This window comes from Leopardus geoffroyi, chromosome B4 (genome assembly GCF_018350155.1).
Source record: "Leopardus geoffroyi isolate Oge1 chromosome B4, O.geoffroyi_Oge1_pat1.0, whole genome shotgun sequence".
NCBI classification, from domain to species: domain Eukaryota; kingdom Metazoa; phylum Chordata; class Mammalia; order Carnivora; family Felidae; genus Leopardus; species Leopardus geoffroyi.
Genome location: NC_059341.1, coordinates 94,804,067 through 94,818,798, shown reverse-complemented (window position 1 = coordinate 94,818,798; position 14,732 = coordinate 94,804,067). Strand labels below are relative to the sequence as shown.

Genomic DNA, 14,732 nt, shown 5'->3' with positions numbered 1-14,732 from the left:
GGTCCAAAAATGAGCTTCTGATTTTTTCTACCAAATCTGGTCTTCTTGAACTTTTTTCATTATTAACTATTAAAAACTCAAACTTTAAAAAACCCCCTAAAGTCATCCTTGATTTTTCACTTTTGCCCAATTTATCTACAAATCTTGTTAATTCTACTTTCAAAATAAATCCAGATTTAGGGCACCTGGATGGCTCAGTGATTCAGCTCAGGTCATGATCTCACGGTTTGTGAGTTCCAGTCTCACACTGGGCTCTGTGCTGACAGTGCAGAGCCTGCTTGGGATTCTTTCTCTCTCCCTCTCTCTCTGCCCCTCCCCTGTTCACTTTCTATATGCCTCTCTCAAAATAAATAAATAAACATTAGAAAAAAATCTAGATTCTGAAACCTTCTCACCACCTTTACCGTTATCACCTTAGCCTGCGCTATTATAATTTTTGCTTGTTTAATGCTATTGCCATACCAATCCCACCAGTGGGTTGCCACCCTTGTTTTCTTCATCCACAGTCTCAGGTCCTAAGTATCTCTAGAGAAAGTTCCTCTAGAGTAGAAAAACAAAAATTAGGGGCGCCTGGGTGGCTCAGTCGGTTAAGCATCCGACTTTGGCTCAGGTCATGATCTCACGGTCTGTGAGTTCGAGCCCCACGTCGGGCTTTGTGCTGACAGCTCAGAGCCTGGAGCCTGCTTCAGATTCTGTGTCTCCTCTCTCTGCCCTTCCCCAACTTGTGCTCTGTCTCTCTATGTCTCTCAAAAAATAAATAAATGTAAAAATTAAAAAATATATTAAAAAAAAAAAGAAAAACAAAAATTAATCAGTAACTACCCGACAAATACTACCCAACCTCAGGTGGGTCACAATTACTCATAAGATGTCTTTTAATTTTTCTTATCACTTCTTACCGCCCCAGTATCACCTCGGTGCAAGCCACCATGATTTTTCACCTAGATTACTTTGGAAGCCACTCAGTTTATTCCTGCTCTTGTCCTCCATAGTGGGCCTCTTAAAACAGGGCACCTGGCTGGCTCAGTTGGTAGAGCATGCAACTCTTGATCTCAGGGTTGTGGGTTTGAGTCCCACATTGGGTGTACAGATTACTTAAAAGAAATAAAATCTATACATAAATAAGTAATAAAATAAATAAAACTGTAATTATGTCAAATTGTGCCACTTCTTTGCTCAAACCTTTCCTTTCTTCAAATGGATTACCATCTTACCGAGATTAAAAGTCAAGTGCTTGTAATGGTCTACAATACCTTTTTTTAAAATTAATTACTTAATTTTTGAAGGGGAGAGAGAGAGAGCACAAGTGAGTGACGAGAAGAGAAAAAAGAGAGAGAGAGAAACGGGGCTCACCCGAAGTGGGGCTTGTGCTCACTCAAAGCAGGGCTCCTGCTCACCAGATGTGGGACTCGAACTCACGAACCACGAGATCATGACCTGAGCTGAAGTCAGATGATTAACCGACCGAGCCACCCAGGTGCCCGGTCTACAACATCTTTTACATTCTGCACACACACCTTCCTTACCTTACTGCTCAAATATCCTCTTTTATGACTCATTTTTCTCATTCATCTTTGGCCACACTGGCCTCCTTGCTTTTCCCTGCATAAACCATTTATGCTCAAACTGCAGGGCCCTTGCATTTGTTGTTCTCTTTATCTAAGATGCTCTTCCACCAAATATCTCTATGGTCTGTTTCCTCACCTTTTTCAGGTTTTACTCAAATGTCAGTCTCTCAGTGAAGTCTTCCTTGACCATCCTATTTTAAGTTGTAGCCTTCCGCAGAATCCCCTAGACCCCTTCACTGCTTTATTTCTGCCTGTAACATTTATCACGGGGTATGTAAAAATCTAATAAATATACCATAAACTTTGCCTATTTATTATTTTTTTAATTAAAAAAAAATTTAACGTTTATTTTTGAGAGACAGTGACAGAGCATGAACAGGGGAGGGGCACAGAGAGAGGGAGACACAGAATCCGAGCTGTCAGCACAGAGCCAGGTATGGGGCTCAAACTCACAAACCACAAGATCATGAGCTGAAGTCGGACGCTTATCCGACTGAGCCACCCGGGCGCCCCAAACTTTGCTTATATGTTGTGTTTATTGTTTGTCTCCCTATTCTAGAATGGATGCCTGATGAACTAAGAGTTTTTTTGGTCTGCCTTGTTGAGAGCTATATCCTCTGAGCACACTAAGTGCTCAGTAAATATTTGTTGAGAGAATCAGTGTAACTAACAAAGTGTAATACCCAGATTATATAAAGTGCTCTTACATGTCAAAGAAAACACAAAACAACCAACTGAAACATTAACCAAGGGTACGAATAATGACCTCACAGAAGAAACACATTAATCCACAAACATAAGAAAAGGGACTCAATCTCAAGTGATCAGTGAATTAAGCAGGATGAGATATCTTTTCATAGCCATCAGGTTGTCAAAAACTTTAAAAGCCTCACAATGCTAAGCACTGGCAAGGATGGGAGCATCAGTCACTCTCACACACCTGCTGGTACAACTTTGGAGATTTGAAGTATCCAGTAAAGACTGGAAATATATATACCCTTTACCCAGCAATTCCAGTCCTAGATATAAACTCAAGAAGTGCTAACAAGTCTTTTTTATGAGCGACATGTAAGAGACTGTGTATGTCAGCAATGTTAATAATGGCCCTAAACTAGAAACTCAAAAGTCCATTAAGAGAAGAATAAAAACATAAATTTGACACATGAAAACAATGGAGCATTTTATAGCAATAAAAACGAGTGAACTATAGCCAAATACAAAATGAAGACTAGATTCCTGACCTACAGAAACTGTGAGATAATAATCGTTTATGAGATAATGTTTATCGTGACCAGCCATGAAGTTTGAGAGTAATGTGATATACAGAAATAAATAAGTAATACAAAAATGGTGGTATTGGAAGGGTTTATTAGAATTACGTAGGAGAGTTTGTAAAATTATTGATACCTGCACTCTGGTATGCTGGTATGTCTCACAAATCGTCCACGGGACATGGGAGAATATCCTATCACTCAGATGTGTCTATGGAACAGTTTGAAAATCATCTAAGAGATCTGAAAAGGTTGTTATTTCTTTGTCCTCCCAAAACGCTAATAAAAATGAGAATTAAAAAATTGCAACCATTAGGGGGTCTGGGTGGCTCGGTTGGTTGAGCGTCCAACTCTTGATCTCGGCTCAGGTCATGATCTTATTGGGTTCAAGCCCCGCATCGAGCTCTGTGCTGACAGCGCGGAGCCTCACTGAATTTCTCCCTCTCTGTCCCTCCCTGACTCCCATGTGCACGCACTCTCTCTCTCTCAAAAATAAATAAACATTTAAAAAATTATAACCATTAAGTACAACAGAATGTAAAATGAGGCAATAGTAGATGAGTGATAGCAACAAAATCTTCAGATGAAAAGCATGTGGAGAAGTAGTAACTGTTGGGCTTTACCTTCTCCATCCTGCAACGTGCCTGCAGAGTGGGGAGCCCAGGAGAAACATTCTGATTCCTGTCACAGAACCTTAGAGGTCTCAGGTGTGTTTCCCTTTACTGCCCTTGCCATAGTGTGGTAGAATCCACGGATTGTCTTGATCAACAACTATTCTAATGCTTCTTGTGTGCAGAGGCTGGCCAGAAAGTTAAAAAAAAAAAATGCAAACTGCTTTACATCTAGTTTTCAAGATATGAATTAAGGTCCAAAAATGAAATGCACTTGCATTAGATCTGGAAACTAGAAATTAGGTGGAGGCCATCTTCTTGTTCCTTTGACTGTTGCTTCTGGCCAGCATGGATACGGAGTCAATGAGTTTTTCTGCCAAATTCTTGGTCCTAGATTTGAGAATATGGAGAGACAACTTCAATGGTAGTTTCATAAGCCTTGGAACACAGATACCAAATTTAGTCTGTTTCATAACTCAGCCCCCTGAAGGCCTAGCCTAGCCTTCTCCCCAAGCTCTTCCAATGAATTTGGAAGCTTCTTATTAGTTGAATTAAATCTCTCTCTGATGAAAAAAAATTTAGATTGGCTTCTGTTTCCTTTAATGAACCATGACTGACATATTCATTCTGATAGAATAAAGGATGTTTACAATCTGGAGAGGTGCCAAAAATGGTACTAAAATATCTCTCCATGGATTATTTGCTGATTGCAAGTGAAAAAAAAAAAAGTAACTTAACAGCGGGGAGATCTGGCTGTTGCCTCCTTAACCCAGTAATAAATGTTAGTGTCACTAAAAGTGAGACAATCAAAAGTATGTGCCTAAAATGTGATGCAATATAAAATACATAGCACTAGTTATGAATATTCCCGACAAAAATGTTTAACTTGAATTGAAATCAGCCTTTATATCTCATCTCCAGTTCACAGGAAATATAGGGTAGATGAACATGTTAAATGACACTAAAAAAGAAACAATCAGGCAAGTCCAAAAAGTGAGACAAAGCTTAGGACAATGGACTCAATTCCGCAATTCAATGACATAAAAAAGAGGGTGGGGACAACATGGGGCTCGAACTTAAAACCCCAAGATCAAGAGTTTCATGCTCTACCGACTGAGCCAGCCAGGTGCCCCCTTTACTTTTCATTATATTAGAAAATTATTGGAAAACTAAAAATAAATTTAGTGGTAGAAGAAAAGACAGTGATGAGCAGTAGCTTGAGGCAGTAACTGAGTCAAGGTTGCTTTTATGATGGACATGTTTGTAAGCTGAAGGTGAAGGAGAAAATACAGACAGAGAGGGAGGAACTGATGGAGCAAAGTCAAGAAGTGGGACAGAATGGATTATAAGGACATGTGAAGAGTTTAGACCCAGAAAAGATGATCACACCCATTTCTCTCAGGACGAAAAATAATGAGTGGGAGATGAGAGTGTTCTAGAGCGGAGACAGCCAAACAAAAATAGCCTTCCACTGGAGGAAGGCTAAGGAGAGACCAAGGATAATGATGGTGGGTTTGGGGACTTCAGGAGAACAAGAAAGTTCTGGAAATGATGCTGGGTAAATTCTGTAGGGATGCATTTCTGAAGAGAGGTGTTACTCAGATGAAGTTAGAGAGCATCCATTTATAGTGAAACAAATCAGCATGATTTTATGATTTCCTTCAGGCATGCTCATCAACCTGGGAATGGAAGAAAAAGCAGAGAAGACTAGATTTGCCCTAAAGTGGAGGAAGTGAAAGTGTGACAGTCCCCAAAATCAAATAGGTGAATGTGGGTGTCTCTAGGTTTTTAGTAAGGCCATATATAACTAGCTGCTTACAGGAAACTCCCTGTATGGAACTTTGAGAAACACTAGAAGAGTATTAACACACTAGGACAAGAAAGGCTGAAAGGGACAGGAAGTCATGTTTGCTGTGAAGGATGGTGCAATCGGAGTGAAGACGTGGGACAAGTAGAGGGAATGAAAAGTTGTAGTCAAGACAGGAATCACAGAGGGTGAAAGTTTGGAGAATATAAAGTTCCAAGTGGTGTTGAGGTCCCAGATAAGGACACAGAGATGTGTAACTGCAGTAGAAACTAGTTGGCGAAGTTATTAGATGAAAATGAACATGGATGGGTGGGTGCTTGGGTGGCTCAGTCAGTTGAGCATCTGACTCTTGGTTTTGGCTCAGGTCATGATCTCACAAGTCATGGGATCGAGCTCTGAGTCAGGCTTGGAGTCTGCTTGGGACTCTCTCGCTGTCTCTCTGCTTCTCCTCCACTTGCACGTGCACACATATGTGCACACACACGTGCTCTCTCTCTCTCTCTTTCTCTCTCAAAATAAATAGGTGAACTTTAAAAAAAAAAAAAAGAGGGGCGCCTGGGTGGCGCAGTCGGTTAAGCGTCCGACTTCAGCCAGGTCACGATCTCGCGGTCCGTGAGTTCGAGCCCCGCGTCAGGCTCTGGGCTGATGGCTCGGAGCCTGGAGCCTGTTTCCGATTCTGTGTCTCCCTCTCTCTCTGCCCCTCCCCCGTTCATGCTCTGTCTCTCTCTGTCCCCAAAATAAATAAACGTTGAAAAAAAAATTTAAAAAAAAAAAAAAAAAGAAGGAAAATGAACATGGATGTGGTACACAACTTCTAAGAGCCCCCGAACATCCCCACTTCTGTTACTCACACCCTTGTAGAATCCTCTCCCTTTGACTGGACCTATTGACTTACTTTTAACAAATAAAATAAGGCAAAAATAATGGGCTGCCACTTCTCAGATTAGGTTACAAACGACTCTGGCTTCCATCTTACCTGCCCTCTCTTGCTTTTTCACTCATTTTTTCCATATGAAGCCAGCTGCCATCTTGTAAGCTGTGCAGTGGAGAGACCAACCAGGCAAGGAACTCAGGAAGGCCTCTTTCCAACAGCCCATGAAGACATGAGTCCCAACAACAACCACATGAGTGAGTCTCGAGTGACTCCTCCCCAGCCAAGCTTTAGATGACTGAAGCCCAGCTTCACTGCAGCCTATGAGAGACCCTGAGCAGAGGATCCAGATAAGTCTTGCCCAGATTCCTGATGCACAGAAACCATAAGATAATAAGTGAGGTTTTAGGCCAGTAAGTTGGGGTGGTTTTATACGCAGCCATAGATAACTAATACAATGGATGTGGATGTCTTGAGAATGACAGGAGAGAAGATGGAAAGGAAAAGCATGCAGCCAGGGGCAGTCATCATAAAGATTTAAAGTAGCATCTGGCCAGTTAGCTCAGTTGGTTAGAGCATGGTGCTAACAAAGTAGAGCTTCTCCAACATTAATGAGCATACATATCACTTGTGGGTCATATTAGAACCCAGACTCTGCTTTGGTATTTCTGTAGCCTGATGTGGGCGAAAGGGGGAGTTAGGAGAATCCAAATCAATATGCTTGTGGAAGGGGTCAAACTGTTTACTAAAATAAGCATGCAGGTTGAGGCACACATAAGCCAGGGCCTAAGGTGAGGCCAGGGAATAATGTAAGAAGGATCAGATAAACAGATCAGTCTGGGTGAAAACATAAAGCACTGAGTATTGCCTAAGACTGGCTTTTACGGGTTCCCTGCGGTATAACGTTTGGACAGGTCTCTCATGGTTAGGGAATAGGATTCTCTTCTCTCTGTCTCTCTCTGTCTCTCTTTCTCCCCCCCCCCCCCTTTCTGTCGCTTAATATCTATCTACATCTATTTAGATGTAGACAGGCCATTAGGGTAAATGGAAAAATAATTCATGTATTCATTCATTTAGCAACCCTGAACTGAGCACTTATTACGTACTAGGCTTTGAGGAAACAAAGTAGATGAGAGAGTCCCTGTCCCAGTGATGAAAACAGAAGGGGAGACAGATACATCAAGGATTACCAGAATATGAGGTAATTGGTGCTATAATAAAGGTATGAAAGTTATGGTAGACTGACAGGGTAAGTGATTCATTTTTCCCAAGAACCCAGAGGTAGAAGAAGCTTCAAAGAATAGGTGAGGGGTGGGGGAGCGGGGCAATTAGAGGAGTACACACTGAAGGGAAATCAGAGAATTCTAAGTAGATCATTTTGTAGATAAGTCTCTCTCAGAACCCTTCCTTGTACCAGTAGCTTATGCTCACACAGCAACAGACTTCTAATCTTTGCTTGGTTTCATTTGTGGGAAGAGAACTTGCAAAGCGGCCAACATAAATATTGCCCCACTTGGCTGCTAGATTTCTCATTGTAAATGATTAAATTGATTTTCGGATACAAACCAGACTGCCATCAGTTTGGGATGCAAGAACCTGTTTTTCTTAGGGCCTGAGCAAGTCAGGATAAGCCAAGATTGAGTGATCCAGATGTACAAGGACAGAAAACCCCGAGAATCTTGGAGGGCACTATCTTTTCTGACCTACCAGTCACTCCTCTTCTGTGCACAGTGAATGATAAACCTAAAGAGGACTCAAGTGATGCTACCATTGTTTACTGAAAGTTACAAAAGGCAAATATCGTAAGATTTAGGGTTGGGGTAAGAGCCTTGAAAGAGAGCCAGCGATGTGATGAACACATCTGAACGGAGACTAAATTTGGGGTACTGCAGCCAGCTGTGTGCATCAACAGCAAGCCTCCAGCGCCAAGTTTCTATGCTTTCAGCCCCAGCAAATACCATTAGAGAGAAGAGAGCTCGGTGAACTGTTTCTGGAGCCTCTTTGAAACCGTACATAAGGTCAGTTTGACATCACACGCTAATGTTCTGCTTGATCAAGTCGGACCAGTTTTTCTCTCAGTTAATAGGGCAGTTCTGTCCCTGCTCTGTGATTTCCCACTGGCCTTGAACTGCTTCAGCAGCAGCGAATGATGTAACCACAAGCCAAGTGTGCATATGCGTGTATGAGCACACTCAGTCACGCCACTGGAGGTGGCCGTGCCCCGCCCCCGTTCTGGCTGGAACTGACTCAAACACTGACATCCCAACATAAAACTGTCACCGTGTCCTTAGTCCACCCTCTTGCGTTGAAGTCTTAAGGTTTTAAGTTCCATGTCTCGTTTACTCTTCACAATATACAATTCTATGTGAGAGTCCTCGGAAGAAAATTCCAAAGGCATTATTTTCCCCATTGCGGTTTTTATGCCACACTTAAATAGGAGATCTGATTCACATACGGTGTCAAACGTTTTGTTGCTTTTTTGTTACTGCCTAGTCCTTGTCAGTACACACATGCATGTTTTTACAGAGTTGAAATCAGGGTGTTCATTATCCTGTTTATTCAGTGGATTTCACATTTGCCACCTTTAGACACAGACACTTAGATACACACTCGTGCCTCAGGGTAGACCAGATTCTTATCATTTGAAGTAGGTACAGAGAATTCCAGTGTATTGAGAGGGCAGGATGGCTTAGCCCTGCCCTTTATTATTGGGTTTTGTTTTGTTACCAGTTTTTAATGTTGTGAATAAAGCTGTTACATACATCCTTGTACAAATTACCCATTTTTTCTTTAGGTTGTTAACTTGGAATGTATTCCCCCAAGGAAGGAGCCAATGGGTAAACAGTGAAGAATCACTGAAGGATTATAAGCAGAAGGAGGGCATGTCATATTTTCATCTTTTTTTTTTAATGTTTATTTATTTTTGAGAGAGAGGGAGAGAAGACAAGAGTGGTAGGGGCAGAGAGAGAGGGAAATAGAGCATCCATCGCAGGCTCTGTGCTGACGGCAGAGAGCCCGATGTGGGGCTCGAACTCACCAACCCTGAGATCATGACCTGAGCCAAAGTTGGACACTTAACCCACTGAGTCACCCAGGCGCCCCAGATTTTCATTTTTAAAATATCTGTCCAGTGAGGGTAACACCTACTACAGGGTTACGTGAACACCGAATGAGGTCACGAAGGTGAAAGAAGAGTGAAGAAATTATGCAGACAGATAATTAGGCTCAGAGTTTTCTCAGGAAGTATACCTACCCAAGCCTGAAGACCATCAGTGAATTTAATCACACAATCACACACTCAAAGTGTTTTTCTTGGGTTCTTATTATACCTTTGTATGCTGAGGACAATGCGGTGCCACTGCAGAAGCAGTGGACCCCCACAAATAACCACTAAAAACAGATCCGCTCTTTGTCTCATGGGTAAGTCCCTGTTTCAGGAACCCAAACTGACCTGAGAGGCAGGAAAGTGGCCTCCTCTGAAGCATGACAGCTTCTGTGACCTGATAAAGAAATAGGAGACATTATCTAGTGTAGACATTGGTTTAGGGGACAGCTCCTCACATTTGTCTTCTGTCTTTTCATTTCATCCATTGGCATGCTCTTGTATTGAAGTCCTGGGTTTGCTTCTCTTTCTGCTCTGAAGCACTCAGAATGCCCTGGCTTCAAGCATCTCTGGGCTCTGTTTTCTATCTTGATGGTCTCTTCCGGCCCTTGTGGCTCTGAGGTCAGAGGTTCTGTGGTTCTGTCTACTGTCTGGATGGCAAGGCCTGGTCTGGCTCCAACCTAAGTGTCTTGTTGCCTCAGTAATTCTCACACCACGAATCCCCGGCTCTCTAGGGAAATCTGTCAAAAGGTGGCATCAGAATCACCTGAAAGTATGCTAAAATGCAGGTTCCTGGGTACAGGCCTGCAGAATCAGAATCTCAGAGGTGAAGCCCAAAGAAGCCGGGTTGTCATCATTGGTGTAATAAAAGGCAAACATGTTTCCAATATATATGGTCACTGCCTTAGAGGAGCACCTCTCCCTGCAAATGCCTTTACTCTTTACCTTTCCAGTCATTACCTCTTATTCGTCAAGGTCATGCTTTCTAGAACAGGTCAAACTGGTCACATCAGAGTCACATCAAAGACAACAGGTTCAAATGATAGGATTGGCATCGGAGAGATGCGCAAGAAAGACTTTTTCAGCCCCACTGATTCTCAAGTTGCCTGATCTGCAGTTGCCTAATCTATGCCATGAAGGCTGATGCAAAATGTGACATTAAAAGACCGTCATAGGTTGAACTGCGCCTCTCCTCCCCAACCCCAAGTTCACATGCTGAAGTCCTAACAGCCAGTATCTCAGAATGTGACCTTATTTAGAAATAGGGTGCTTACAGAGGTGATTGGGTAAGATGAGGTAACACTGGAGTCAGGTGAGCCTCTAATCCAATAGGACTGGTGTCTATAAAAAGGGGAAATTTAGACACAAACAGATAAAGCACACAGGGAGAACACCATGTGAACATGAAGGTAAAGACTGAGGTGATGCCTCCATGAGGTAAGAATGCCCAAGGCTGCCAAAAAATTGCCAGAAACCAGAAGTGAAGCATGGGACAGAAGCTCTCTCCCAGCCTTGGGAGGAACCCACACTGCCAACATCTTGATTTCTCTCTTGTAGCTTCCAGAACTGTAAGACAATAAACTTGTGCAGTTAAGCCACTCGGTTTGTGGGACTTTATCATGGGAGCCCTTCGCAAACGAACACAGAGACCTTGGTTCCATTCCTGGCGTGGCCATGGCGACCTCACCACTCTAGCTCCTCTGAGCTGTGCCACGTCATCAGAAAGACAGAAACCACGTTGTGTTCAGCAATGAGATCTGCGTGACAGCTCCTGTGAAGTACTGACTGTCCATGAGATTAGTATTCACCGAACGGCCAATGGGGAAATGCTGTGGGAAGACCATAAAAGAATTCCTTGACTACCAAGAATTATCTTTACTACGTAAAGAGAGCACCAGATATGTAGATGCCTTCAGTTATTCAAAATGTGCAGTTGTTCTCCTCCAAAATGTGCTCCTGTCCAGAGCCCATCCCTCCGCTTGTATACCGGATCTCATCCCTTCTCACCTGGTCAATAACATCATTCGAGCCTTCTCCCCTTTCCTAATTACTCTTTCTTTACCTCCTTACTGAATCCTCTTTTTCTCCCAACTCATTAACGTTGGCATACTTGAAGGCTCAGTCCCTGGACTCTGCTCTATCCACACTCAGTTCCTTAGTGATCTCATTCAGCCTTTGGCTTTAAATACCATCTGTATGTCAACAACTCCCACATTTCAAACTCCAGCCCAGACTTTTCCCCTGACCTCCAGATCTGTATATCCAACAACTTGCTCCACCTGCAGCCTTCTCCATCATAATGGTCATAGGTATCTAACTCATCTTTTTTTTTTTTCTTTCTTACACATCATATCCAACCCATAGCAACTCCAACAGGCTCTAGCCTCAAGTGTTACCCCAAATCGGACTTCTCACCACCTCCACTATTACAACCTAGTCTATGCCACCATTGTCTCTCTTCTTGATGAGTGAAATTGTGTCCTAATTTCTCCCTTTTCACTCTTGTTCTTATATAGTCAGCTTGCAACACAACAGTCAAAGCGATCTGGTTATAAGAGAGAACATGTCCTTCTTTTGCTCTAAACCCTCTAATAGACTCCCATCTCATTCAGAATAAAAATCCTGTAATGTAGAAGTAGCAGTCCCGGGGCACCCAGGTGGCTCAGTCGGCTAAGCGTTTGATTTCAGCTCAGGTCGTGATCTCACAGTTCATGGGTTCGAGTCCTGTGTTGGGCTCTGTGCTGATAGCTCAGAGCTGGGAGCCTGCTTCACATTCTGTGTCTCCCTCTCTCTCTCTCTGCCCCTCCCCTGATCGCACTCTGTCTCTGTCTCTCAAAAGTGAATAAACGTTAAAAAATTTAAAAATAAATAAATAAATAAATAAATAAATAAATAAATAAATAAAAGTAGCAGTCCCTACGGTGGCCTACAGGCTTGCACATGATCAGGTCCTTGTTACTCTCCCCATCTTCCGTGGTCTGCCCCACCCTCCACTTCTCCAGCCACCTCGGCTTCCTGACGTTCTCCAAACATACCAAGCACACTCCTGTGCTGCCATTTCCTTCATCTGGTGTGATCTTTCCCCACATGCTCACTTGGCCAATCCTATCAACTCCTTCAAGTCTTTGCTCAAATGTTACCTTCTCCATAAGGCCTACCCTGACTATTTAAAATCACAACCAGCCCCCAATAGTTTCAGTTCCTCTTATTTTGCTCTTCTTTCTTTTTCCATGACACCAATAGCCTCCTAGCATACATTATATAACTTATTTATTCATTATGTCTATTTCCAACTATCTACCTTTCTGCACCAGAATGCAAGTTCCCAGGAGGGCACGAATCTGTGTTTTGCTCATTGATTTATTTCAATCTCCAAGAACAGTGCCTATCATAGAGTAGGCACTCAATAAATATTTGTTGAATGAATGAGTGAAAGATTAAGAAAATAGGAATTTATATTTCTCTTTAACAAGGGCTCGTCTTATTTTTTGGTGCAAATTCTCACCCTGAATTGAAAGCTAAAGGACTCATCTGTCAAGTTCCCAGTGAGCGGTTTGGCAATTATATCAACTACAGGCAGGTCCTCTTAGGTCGATAGACACCTGAGGCTATTTATTTTATTGGTAAAAGCTTGGTGTGAGAGCATTTTGGTCCAGTTCACGAAAACAGCAGTGTTCTAACCAGCAGCTCCAATAAATCTTACACATTCTTGAGCCCATAAGTCCTGGCCTCTTGCCTCTCTACACATCTATTCATCCAACTAAGAAGAACCTCTTGTTGGAGCACACAGGAGCACTTGATTAGGAAGCGCGATGGGAAGGAACACGATCTTCTTCCTTTTCTACCCCAGGGACAAAACTTTAGAGCAACCAGGTCTTTGCTCAGTATATACAGACTGTGATGAGAAATATTTTGCATCTCTTTCCACACATACTGGATGACTTGCCCAATGTCCAGAGACAGATAAGGTTAATACCTGGAGCCATACACTGATACAGTCTTATTCCAAGGCAAGTTGTGTTTACCTCTGGGATTGTCAGTTACTGCATGACCATCAGAGTCCACAGATATAGTAGACTGAGAGATGATTCATCTGAAAGAGTGTGTTTTCCATAATTTTCCAATTCCAGTCTTCCTATATATACCTCTTGCTTGTCCTTTGCTCCAATCACTACACTAGCAGCTTCCCATAACTGGAACTACGGCTTATTAATTCATGAACTCTGAATCCAGATTGGATGGGTTGAGTCCCAGGATTAGCACATACCAGCTGTATGAGCTTGGACAAGTTATTTAACCTCTCTGTACCTTGATTTTCTAGACTGTTAAATAAGCATAATAATACTACCTGCCTCATCAGATTGTTGTAAGGTTGAAATGAATTTATATCAATATATATCAATATATACAATCACTTAGCTATATATATATATATATATATATATATATATATATATATATATATCACTTAGCCCAACATCTGGCACATAGAAAGTTATGAATATATATAATATCTACATATTCATGTGTGTGTATGTATATGTGTATGTATGTCCTCCTTTATGTTTGTATATATATTTGTGTGTATGTCCTCCTTTATGTAATTAGAAGCGCTTTGCATCTTGGTGAGGGGACAGAAATTATCCAAGATGATCTTTCAGTGCAATCCCTGCATTATAATGATGAATGAGCCAGCTGTTTGCTGAAAAGATTTGAACAATATGTTAGGGAGAAGGATTGAAACCTAATCCCCAGTGTGATTATATTTGCAGATAGGGCTTTTAGGAGTTAGTAAGATAAAATGAGGTCATCAGGTTGGGGTCCTGTATGAAGAGCAAGAGAGGGGAGCCTGGGTGGCTCAGCTGGTTGAGCATCCAACTCTTGATTTCAGCTCAGGTAGTGATCTCAGGATCATGAGATCAAGCTGTGCATCTGGCTCTGTGCTGGCAGCATGGAACCTGCTTGGGACTCTCTCTCTTTCTCTCTGTCCCTCTCCCCTGCTCACACTCTTTTTCTCTCTAAAATAAAAATTTTAAAAAAAAGAGAGAGAGAGAAATTTCTGTGTGTGTGTGTGTGTGTGTGTGTGTGTGTGAGTGTGTGTGTGTGTGTGTGTATGTGCGCACCCACTGAGGAAAGACCATATGAGGACACAGCAAGAAGGCAGCCATCTGCAAGCAAGGAAGAGAGCTCTCATCAAGAATTGAATTGGCCAGCACCTTGATCTTAGATTTTACAACCTACAGAAGTGATAGAAATAAATTTTTGCTGTTTAAGCTATTCAGTCTATAGTATTTTATCACGGTATCCTGAGCAGACTAAAACAAGGACGCATGCCCAGATGATCCCTGATAAAGGGGGTTTGTTGCTGGGATTTGTGGGGCACCATGGGATGTCCTCTGTTTCATGGCAGACATTCTTGGTCACAGAGTTTCCCAGACAGGTTTATCTATAGGCTCATGGAGAAACGAAGCAAGGGCTCAGCATGGATTGGGATATTGCCT

General features: G+C 42.3%; 1 protein-coding gene across 1 annotated transcript in view; it reads right to left on the bottom strand.

The window, feature by feature from the left end:
• Positions 1 to 3,680: 3,680 nt before the first annotated feature.
• YEATS4 (YEATS domain containing 4) overlaps positions 3,681 to 14,732 on the bottom strand; it is a 64,918-nt gene continuing 53,866 nt past the window's right edge. Inside the window, exons 7-8 of the mRNA XM_045464827.1 lie at positions 9,580 to 9,628; positions 3,681 to 3,840 (exon numbers count right to left, since the gene is read on the bottom strand). Of these exons, the coding sequence (XP_045320783.1) occupies positions 3,750 to 3,840; positions 9,580 to 9,628 (140 nt within the window). The 3' untranslated portion in view covers positions 3,681 to 3,749. The remainder of the gene's footprint in view (positions 3,841 to 9,579; positions 9,629 to 14,732) is intronic.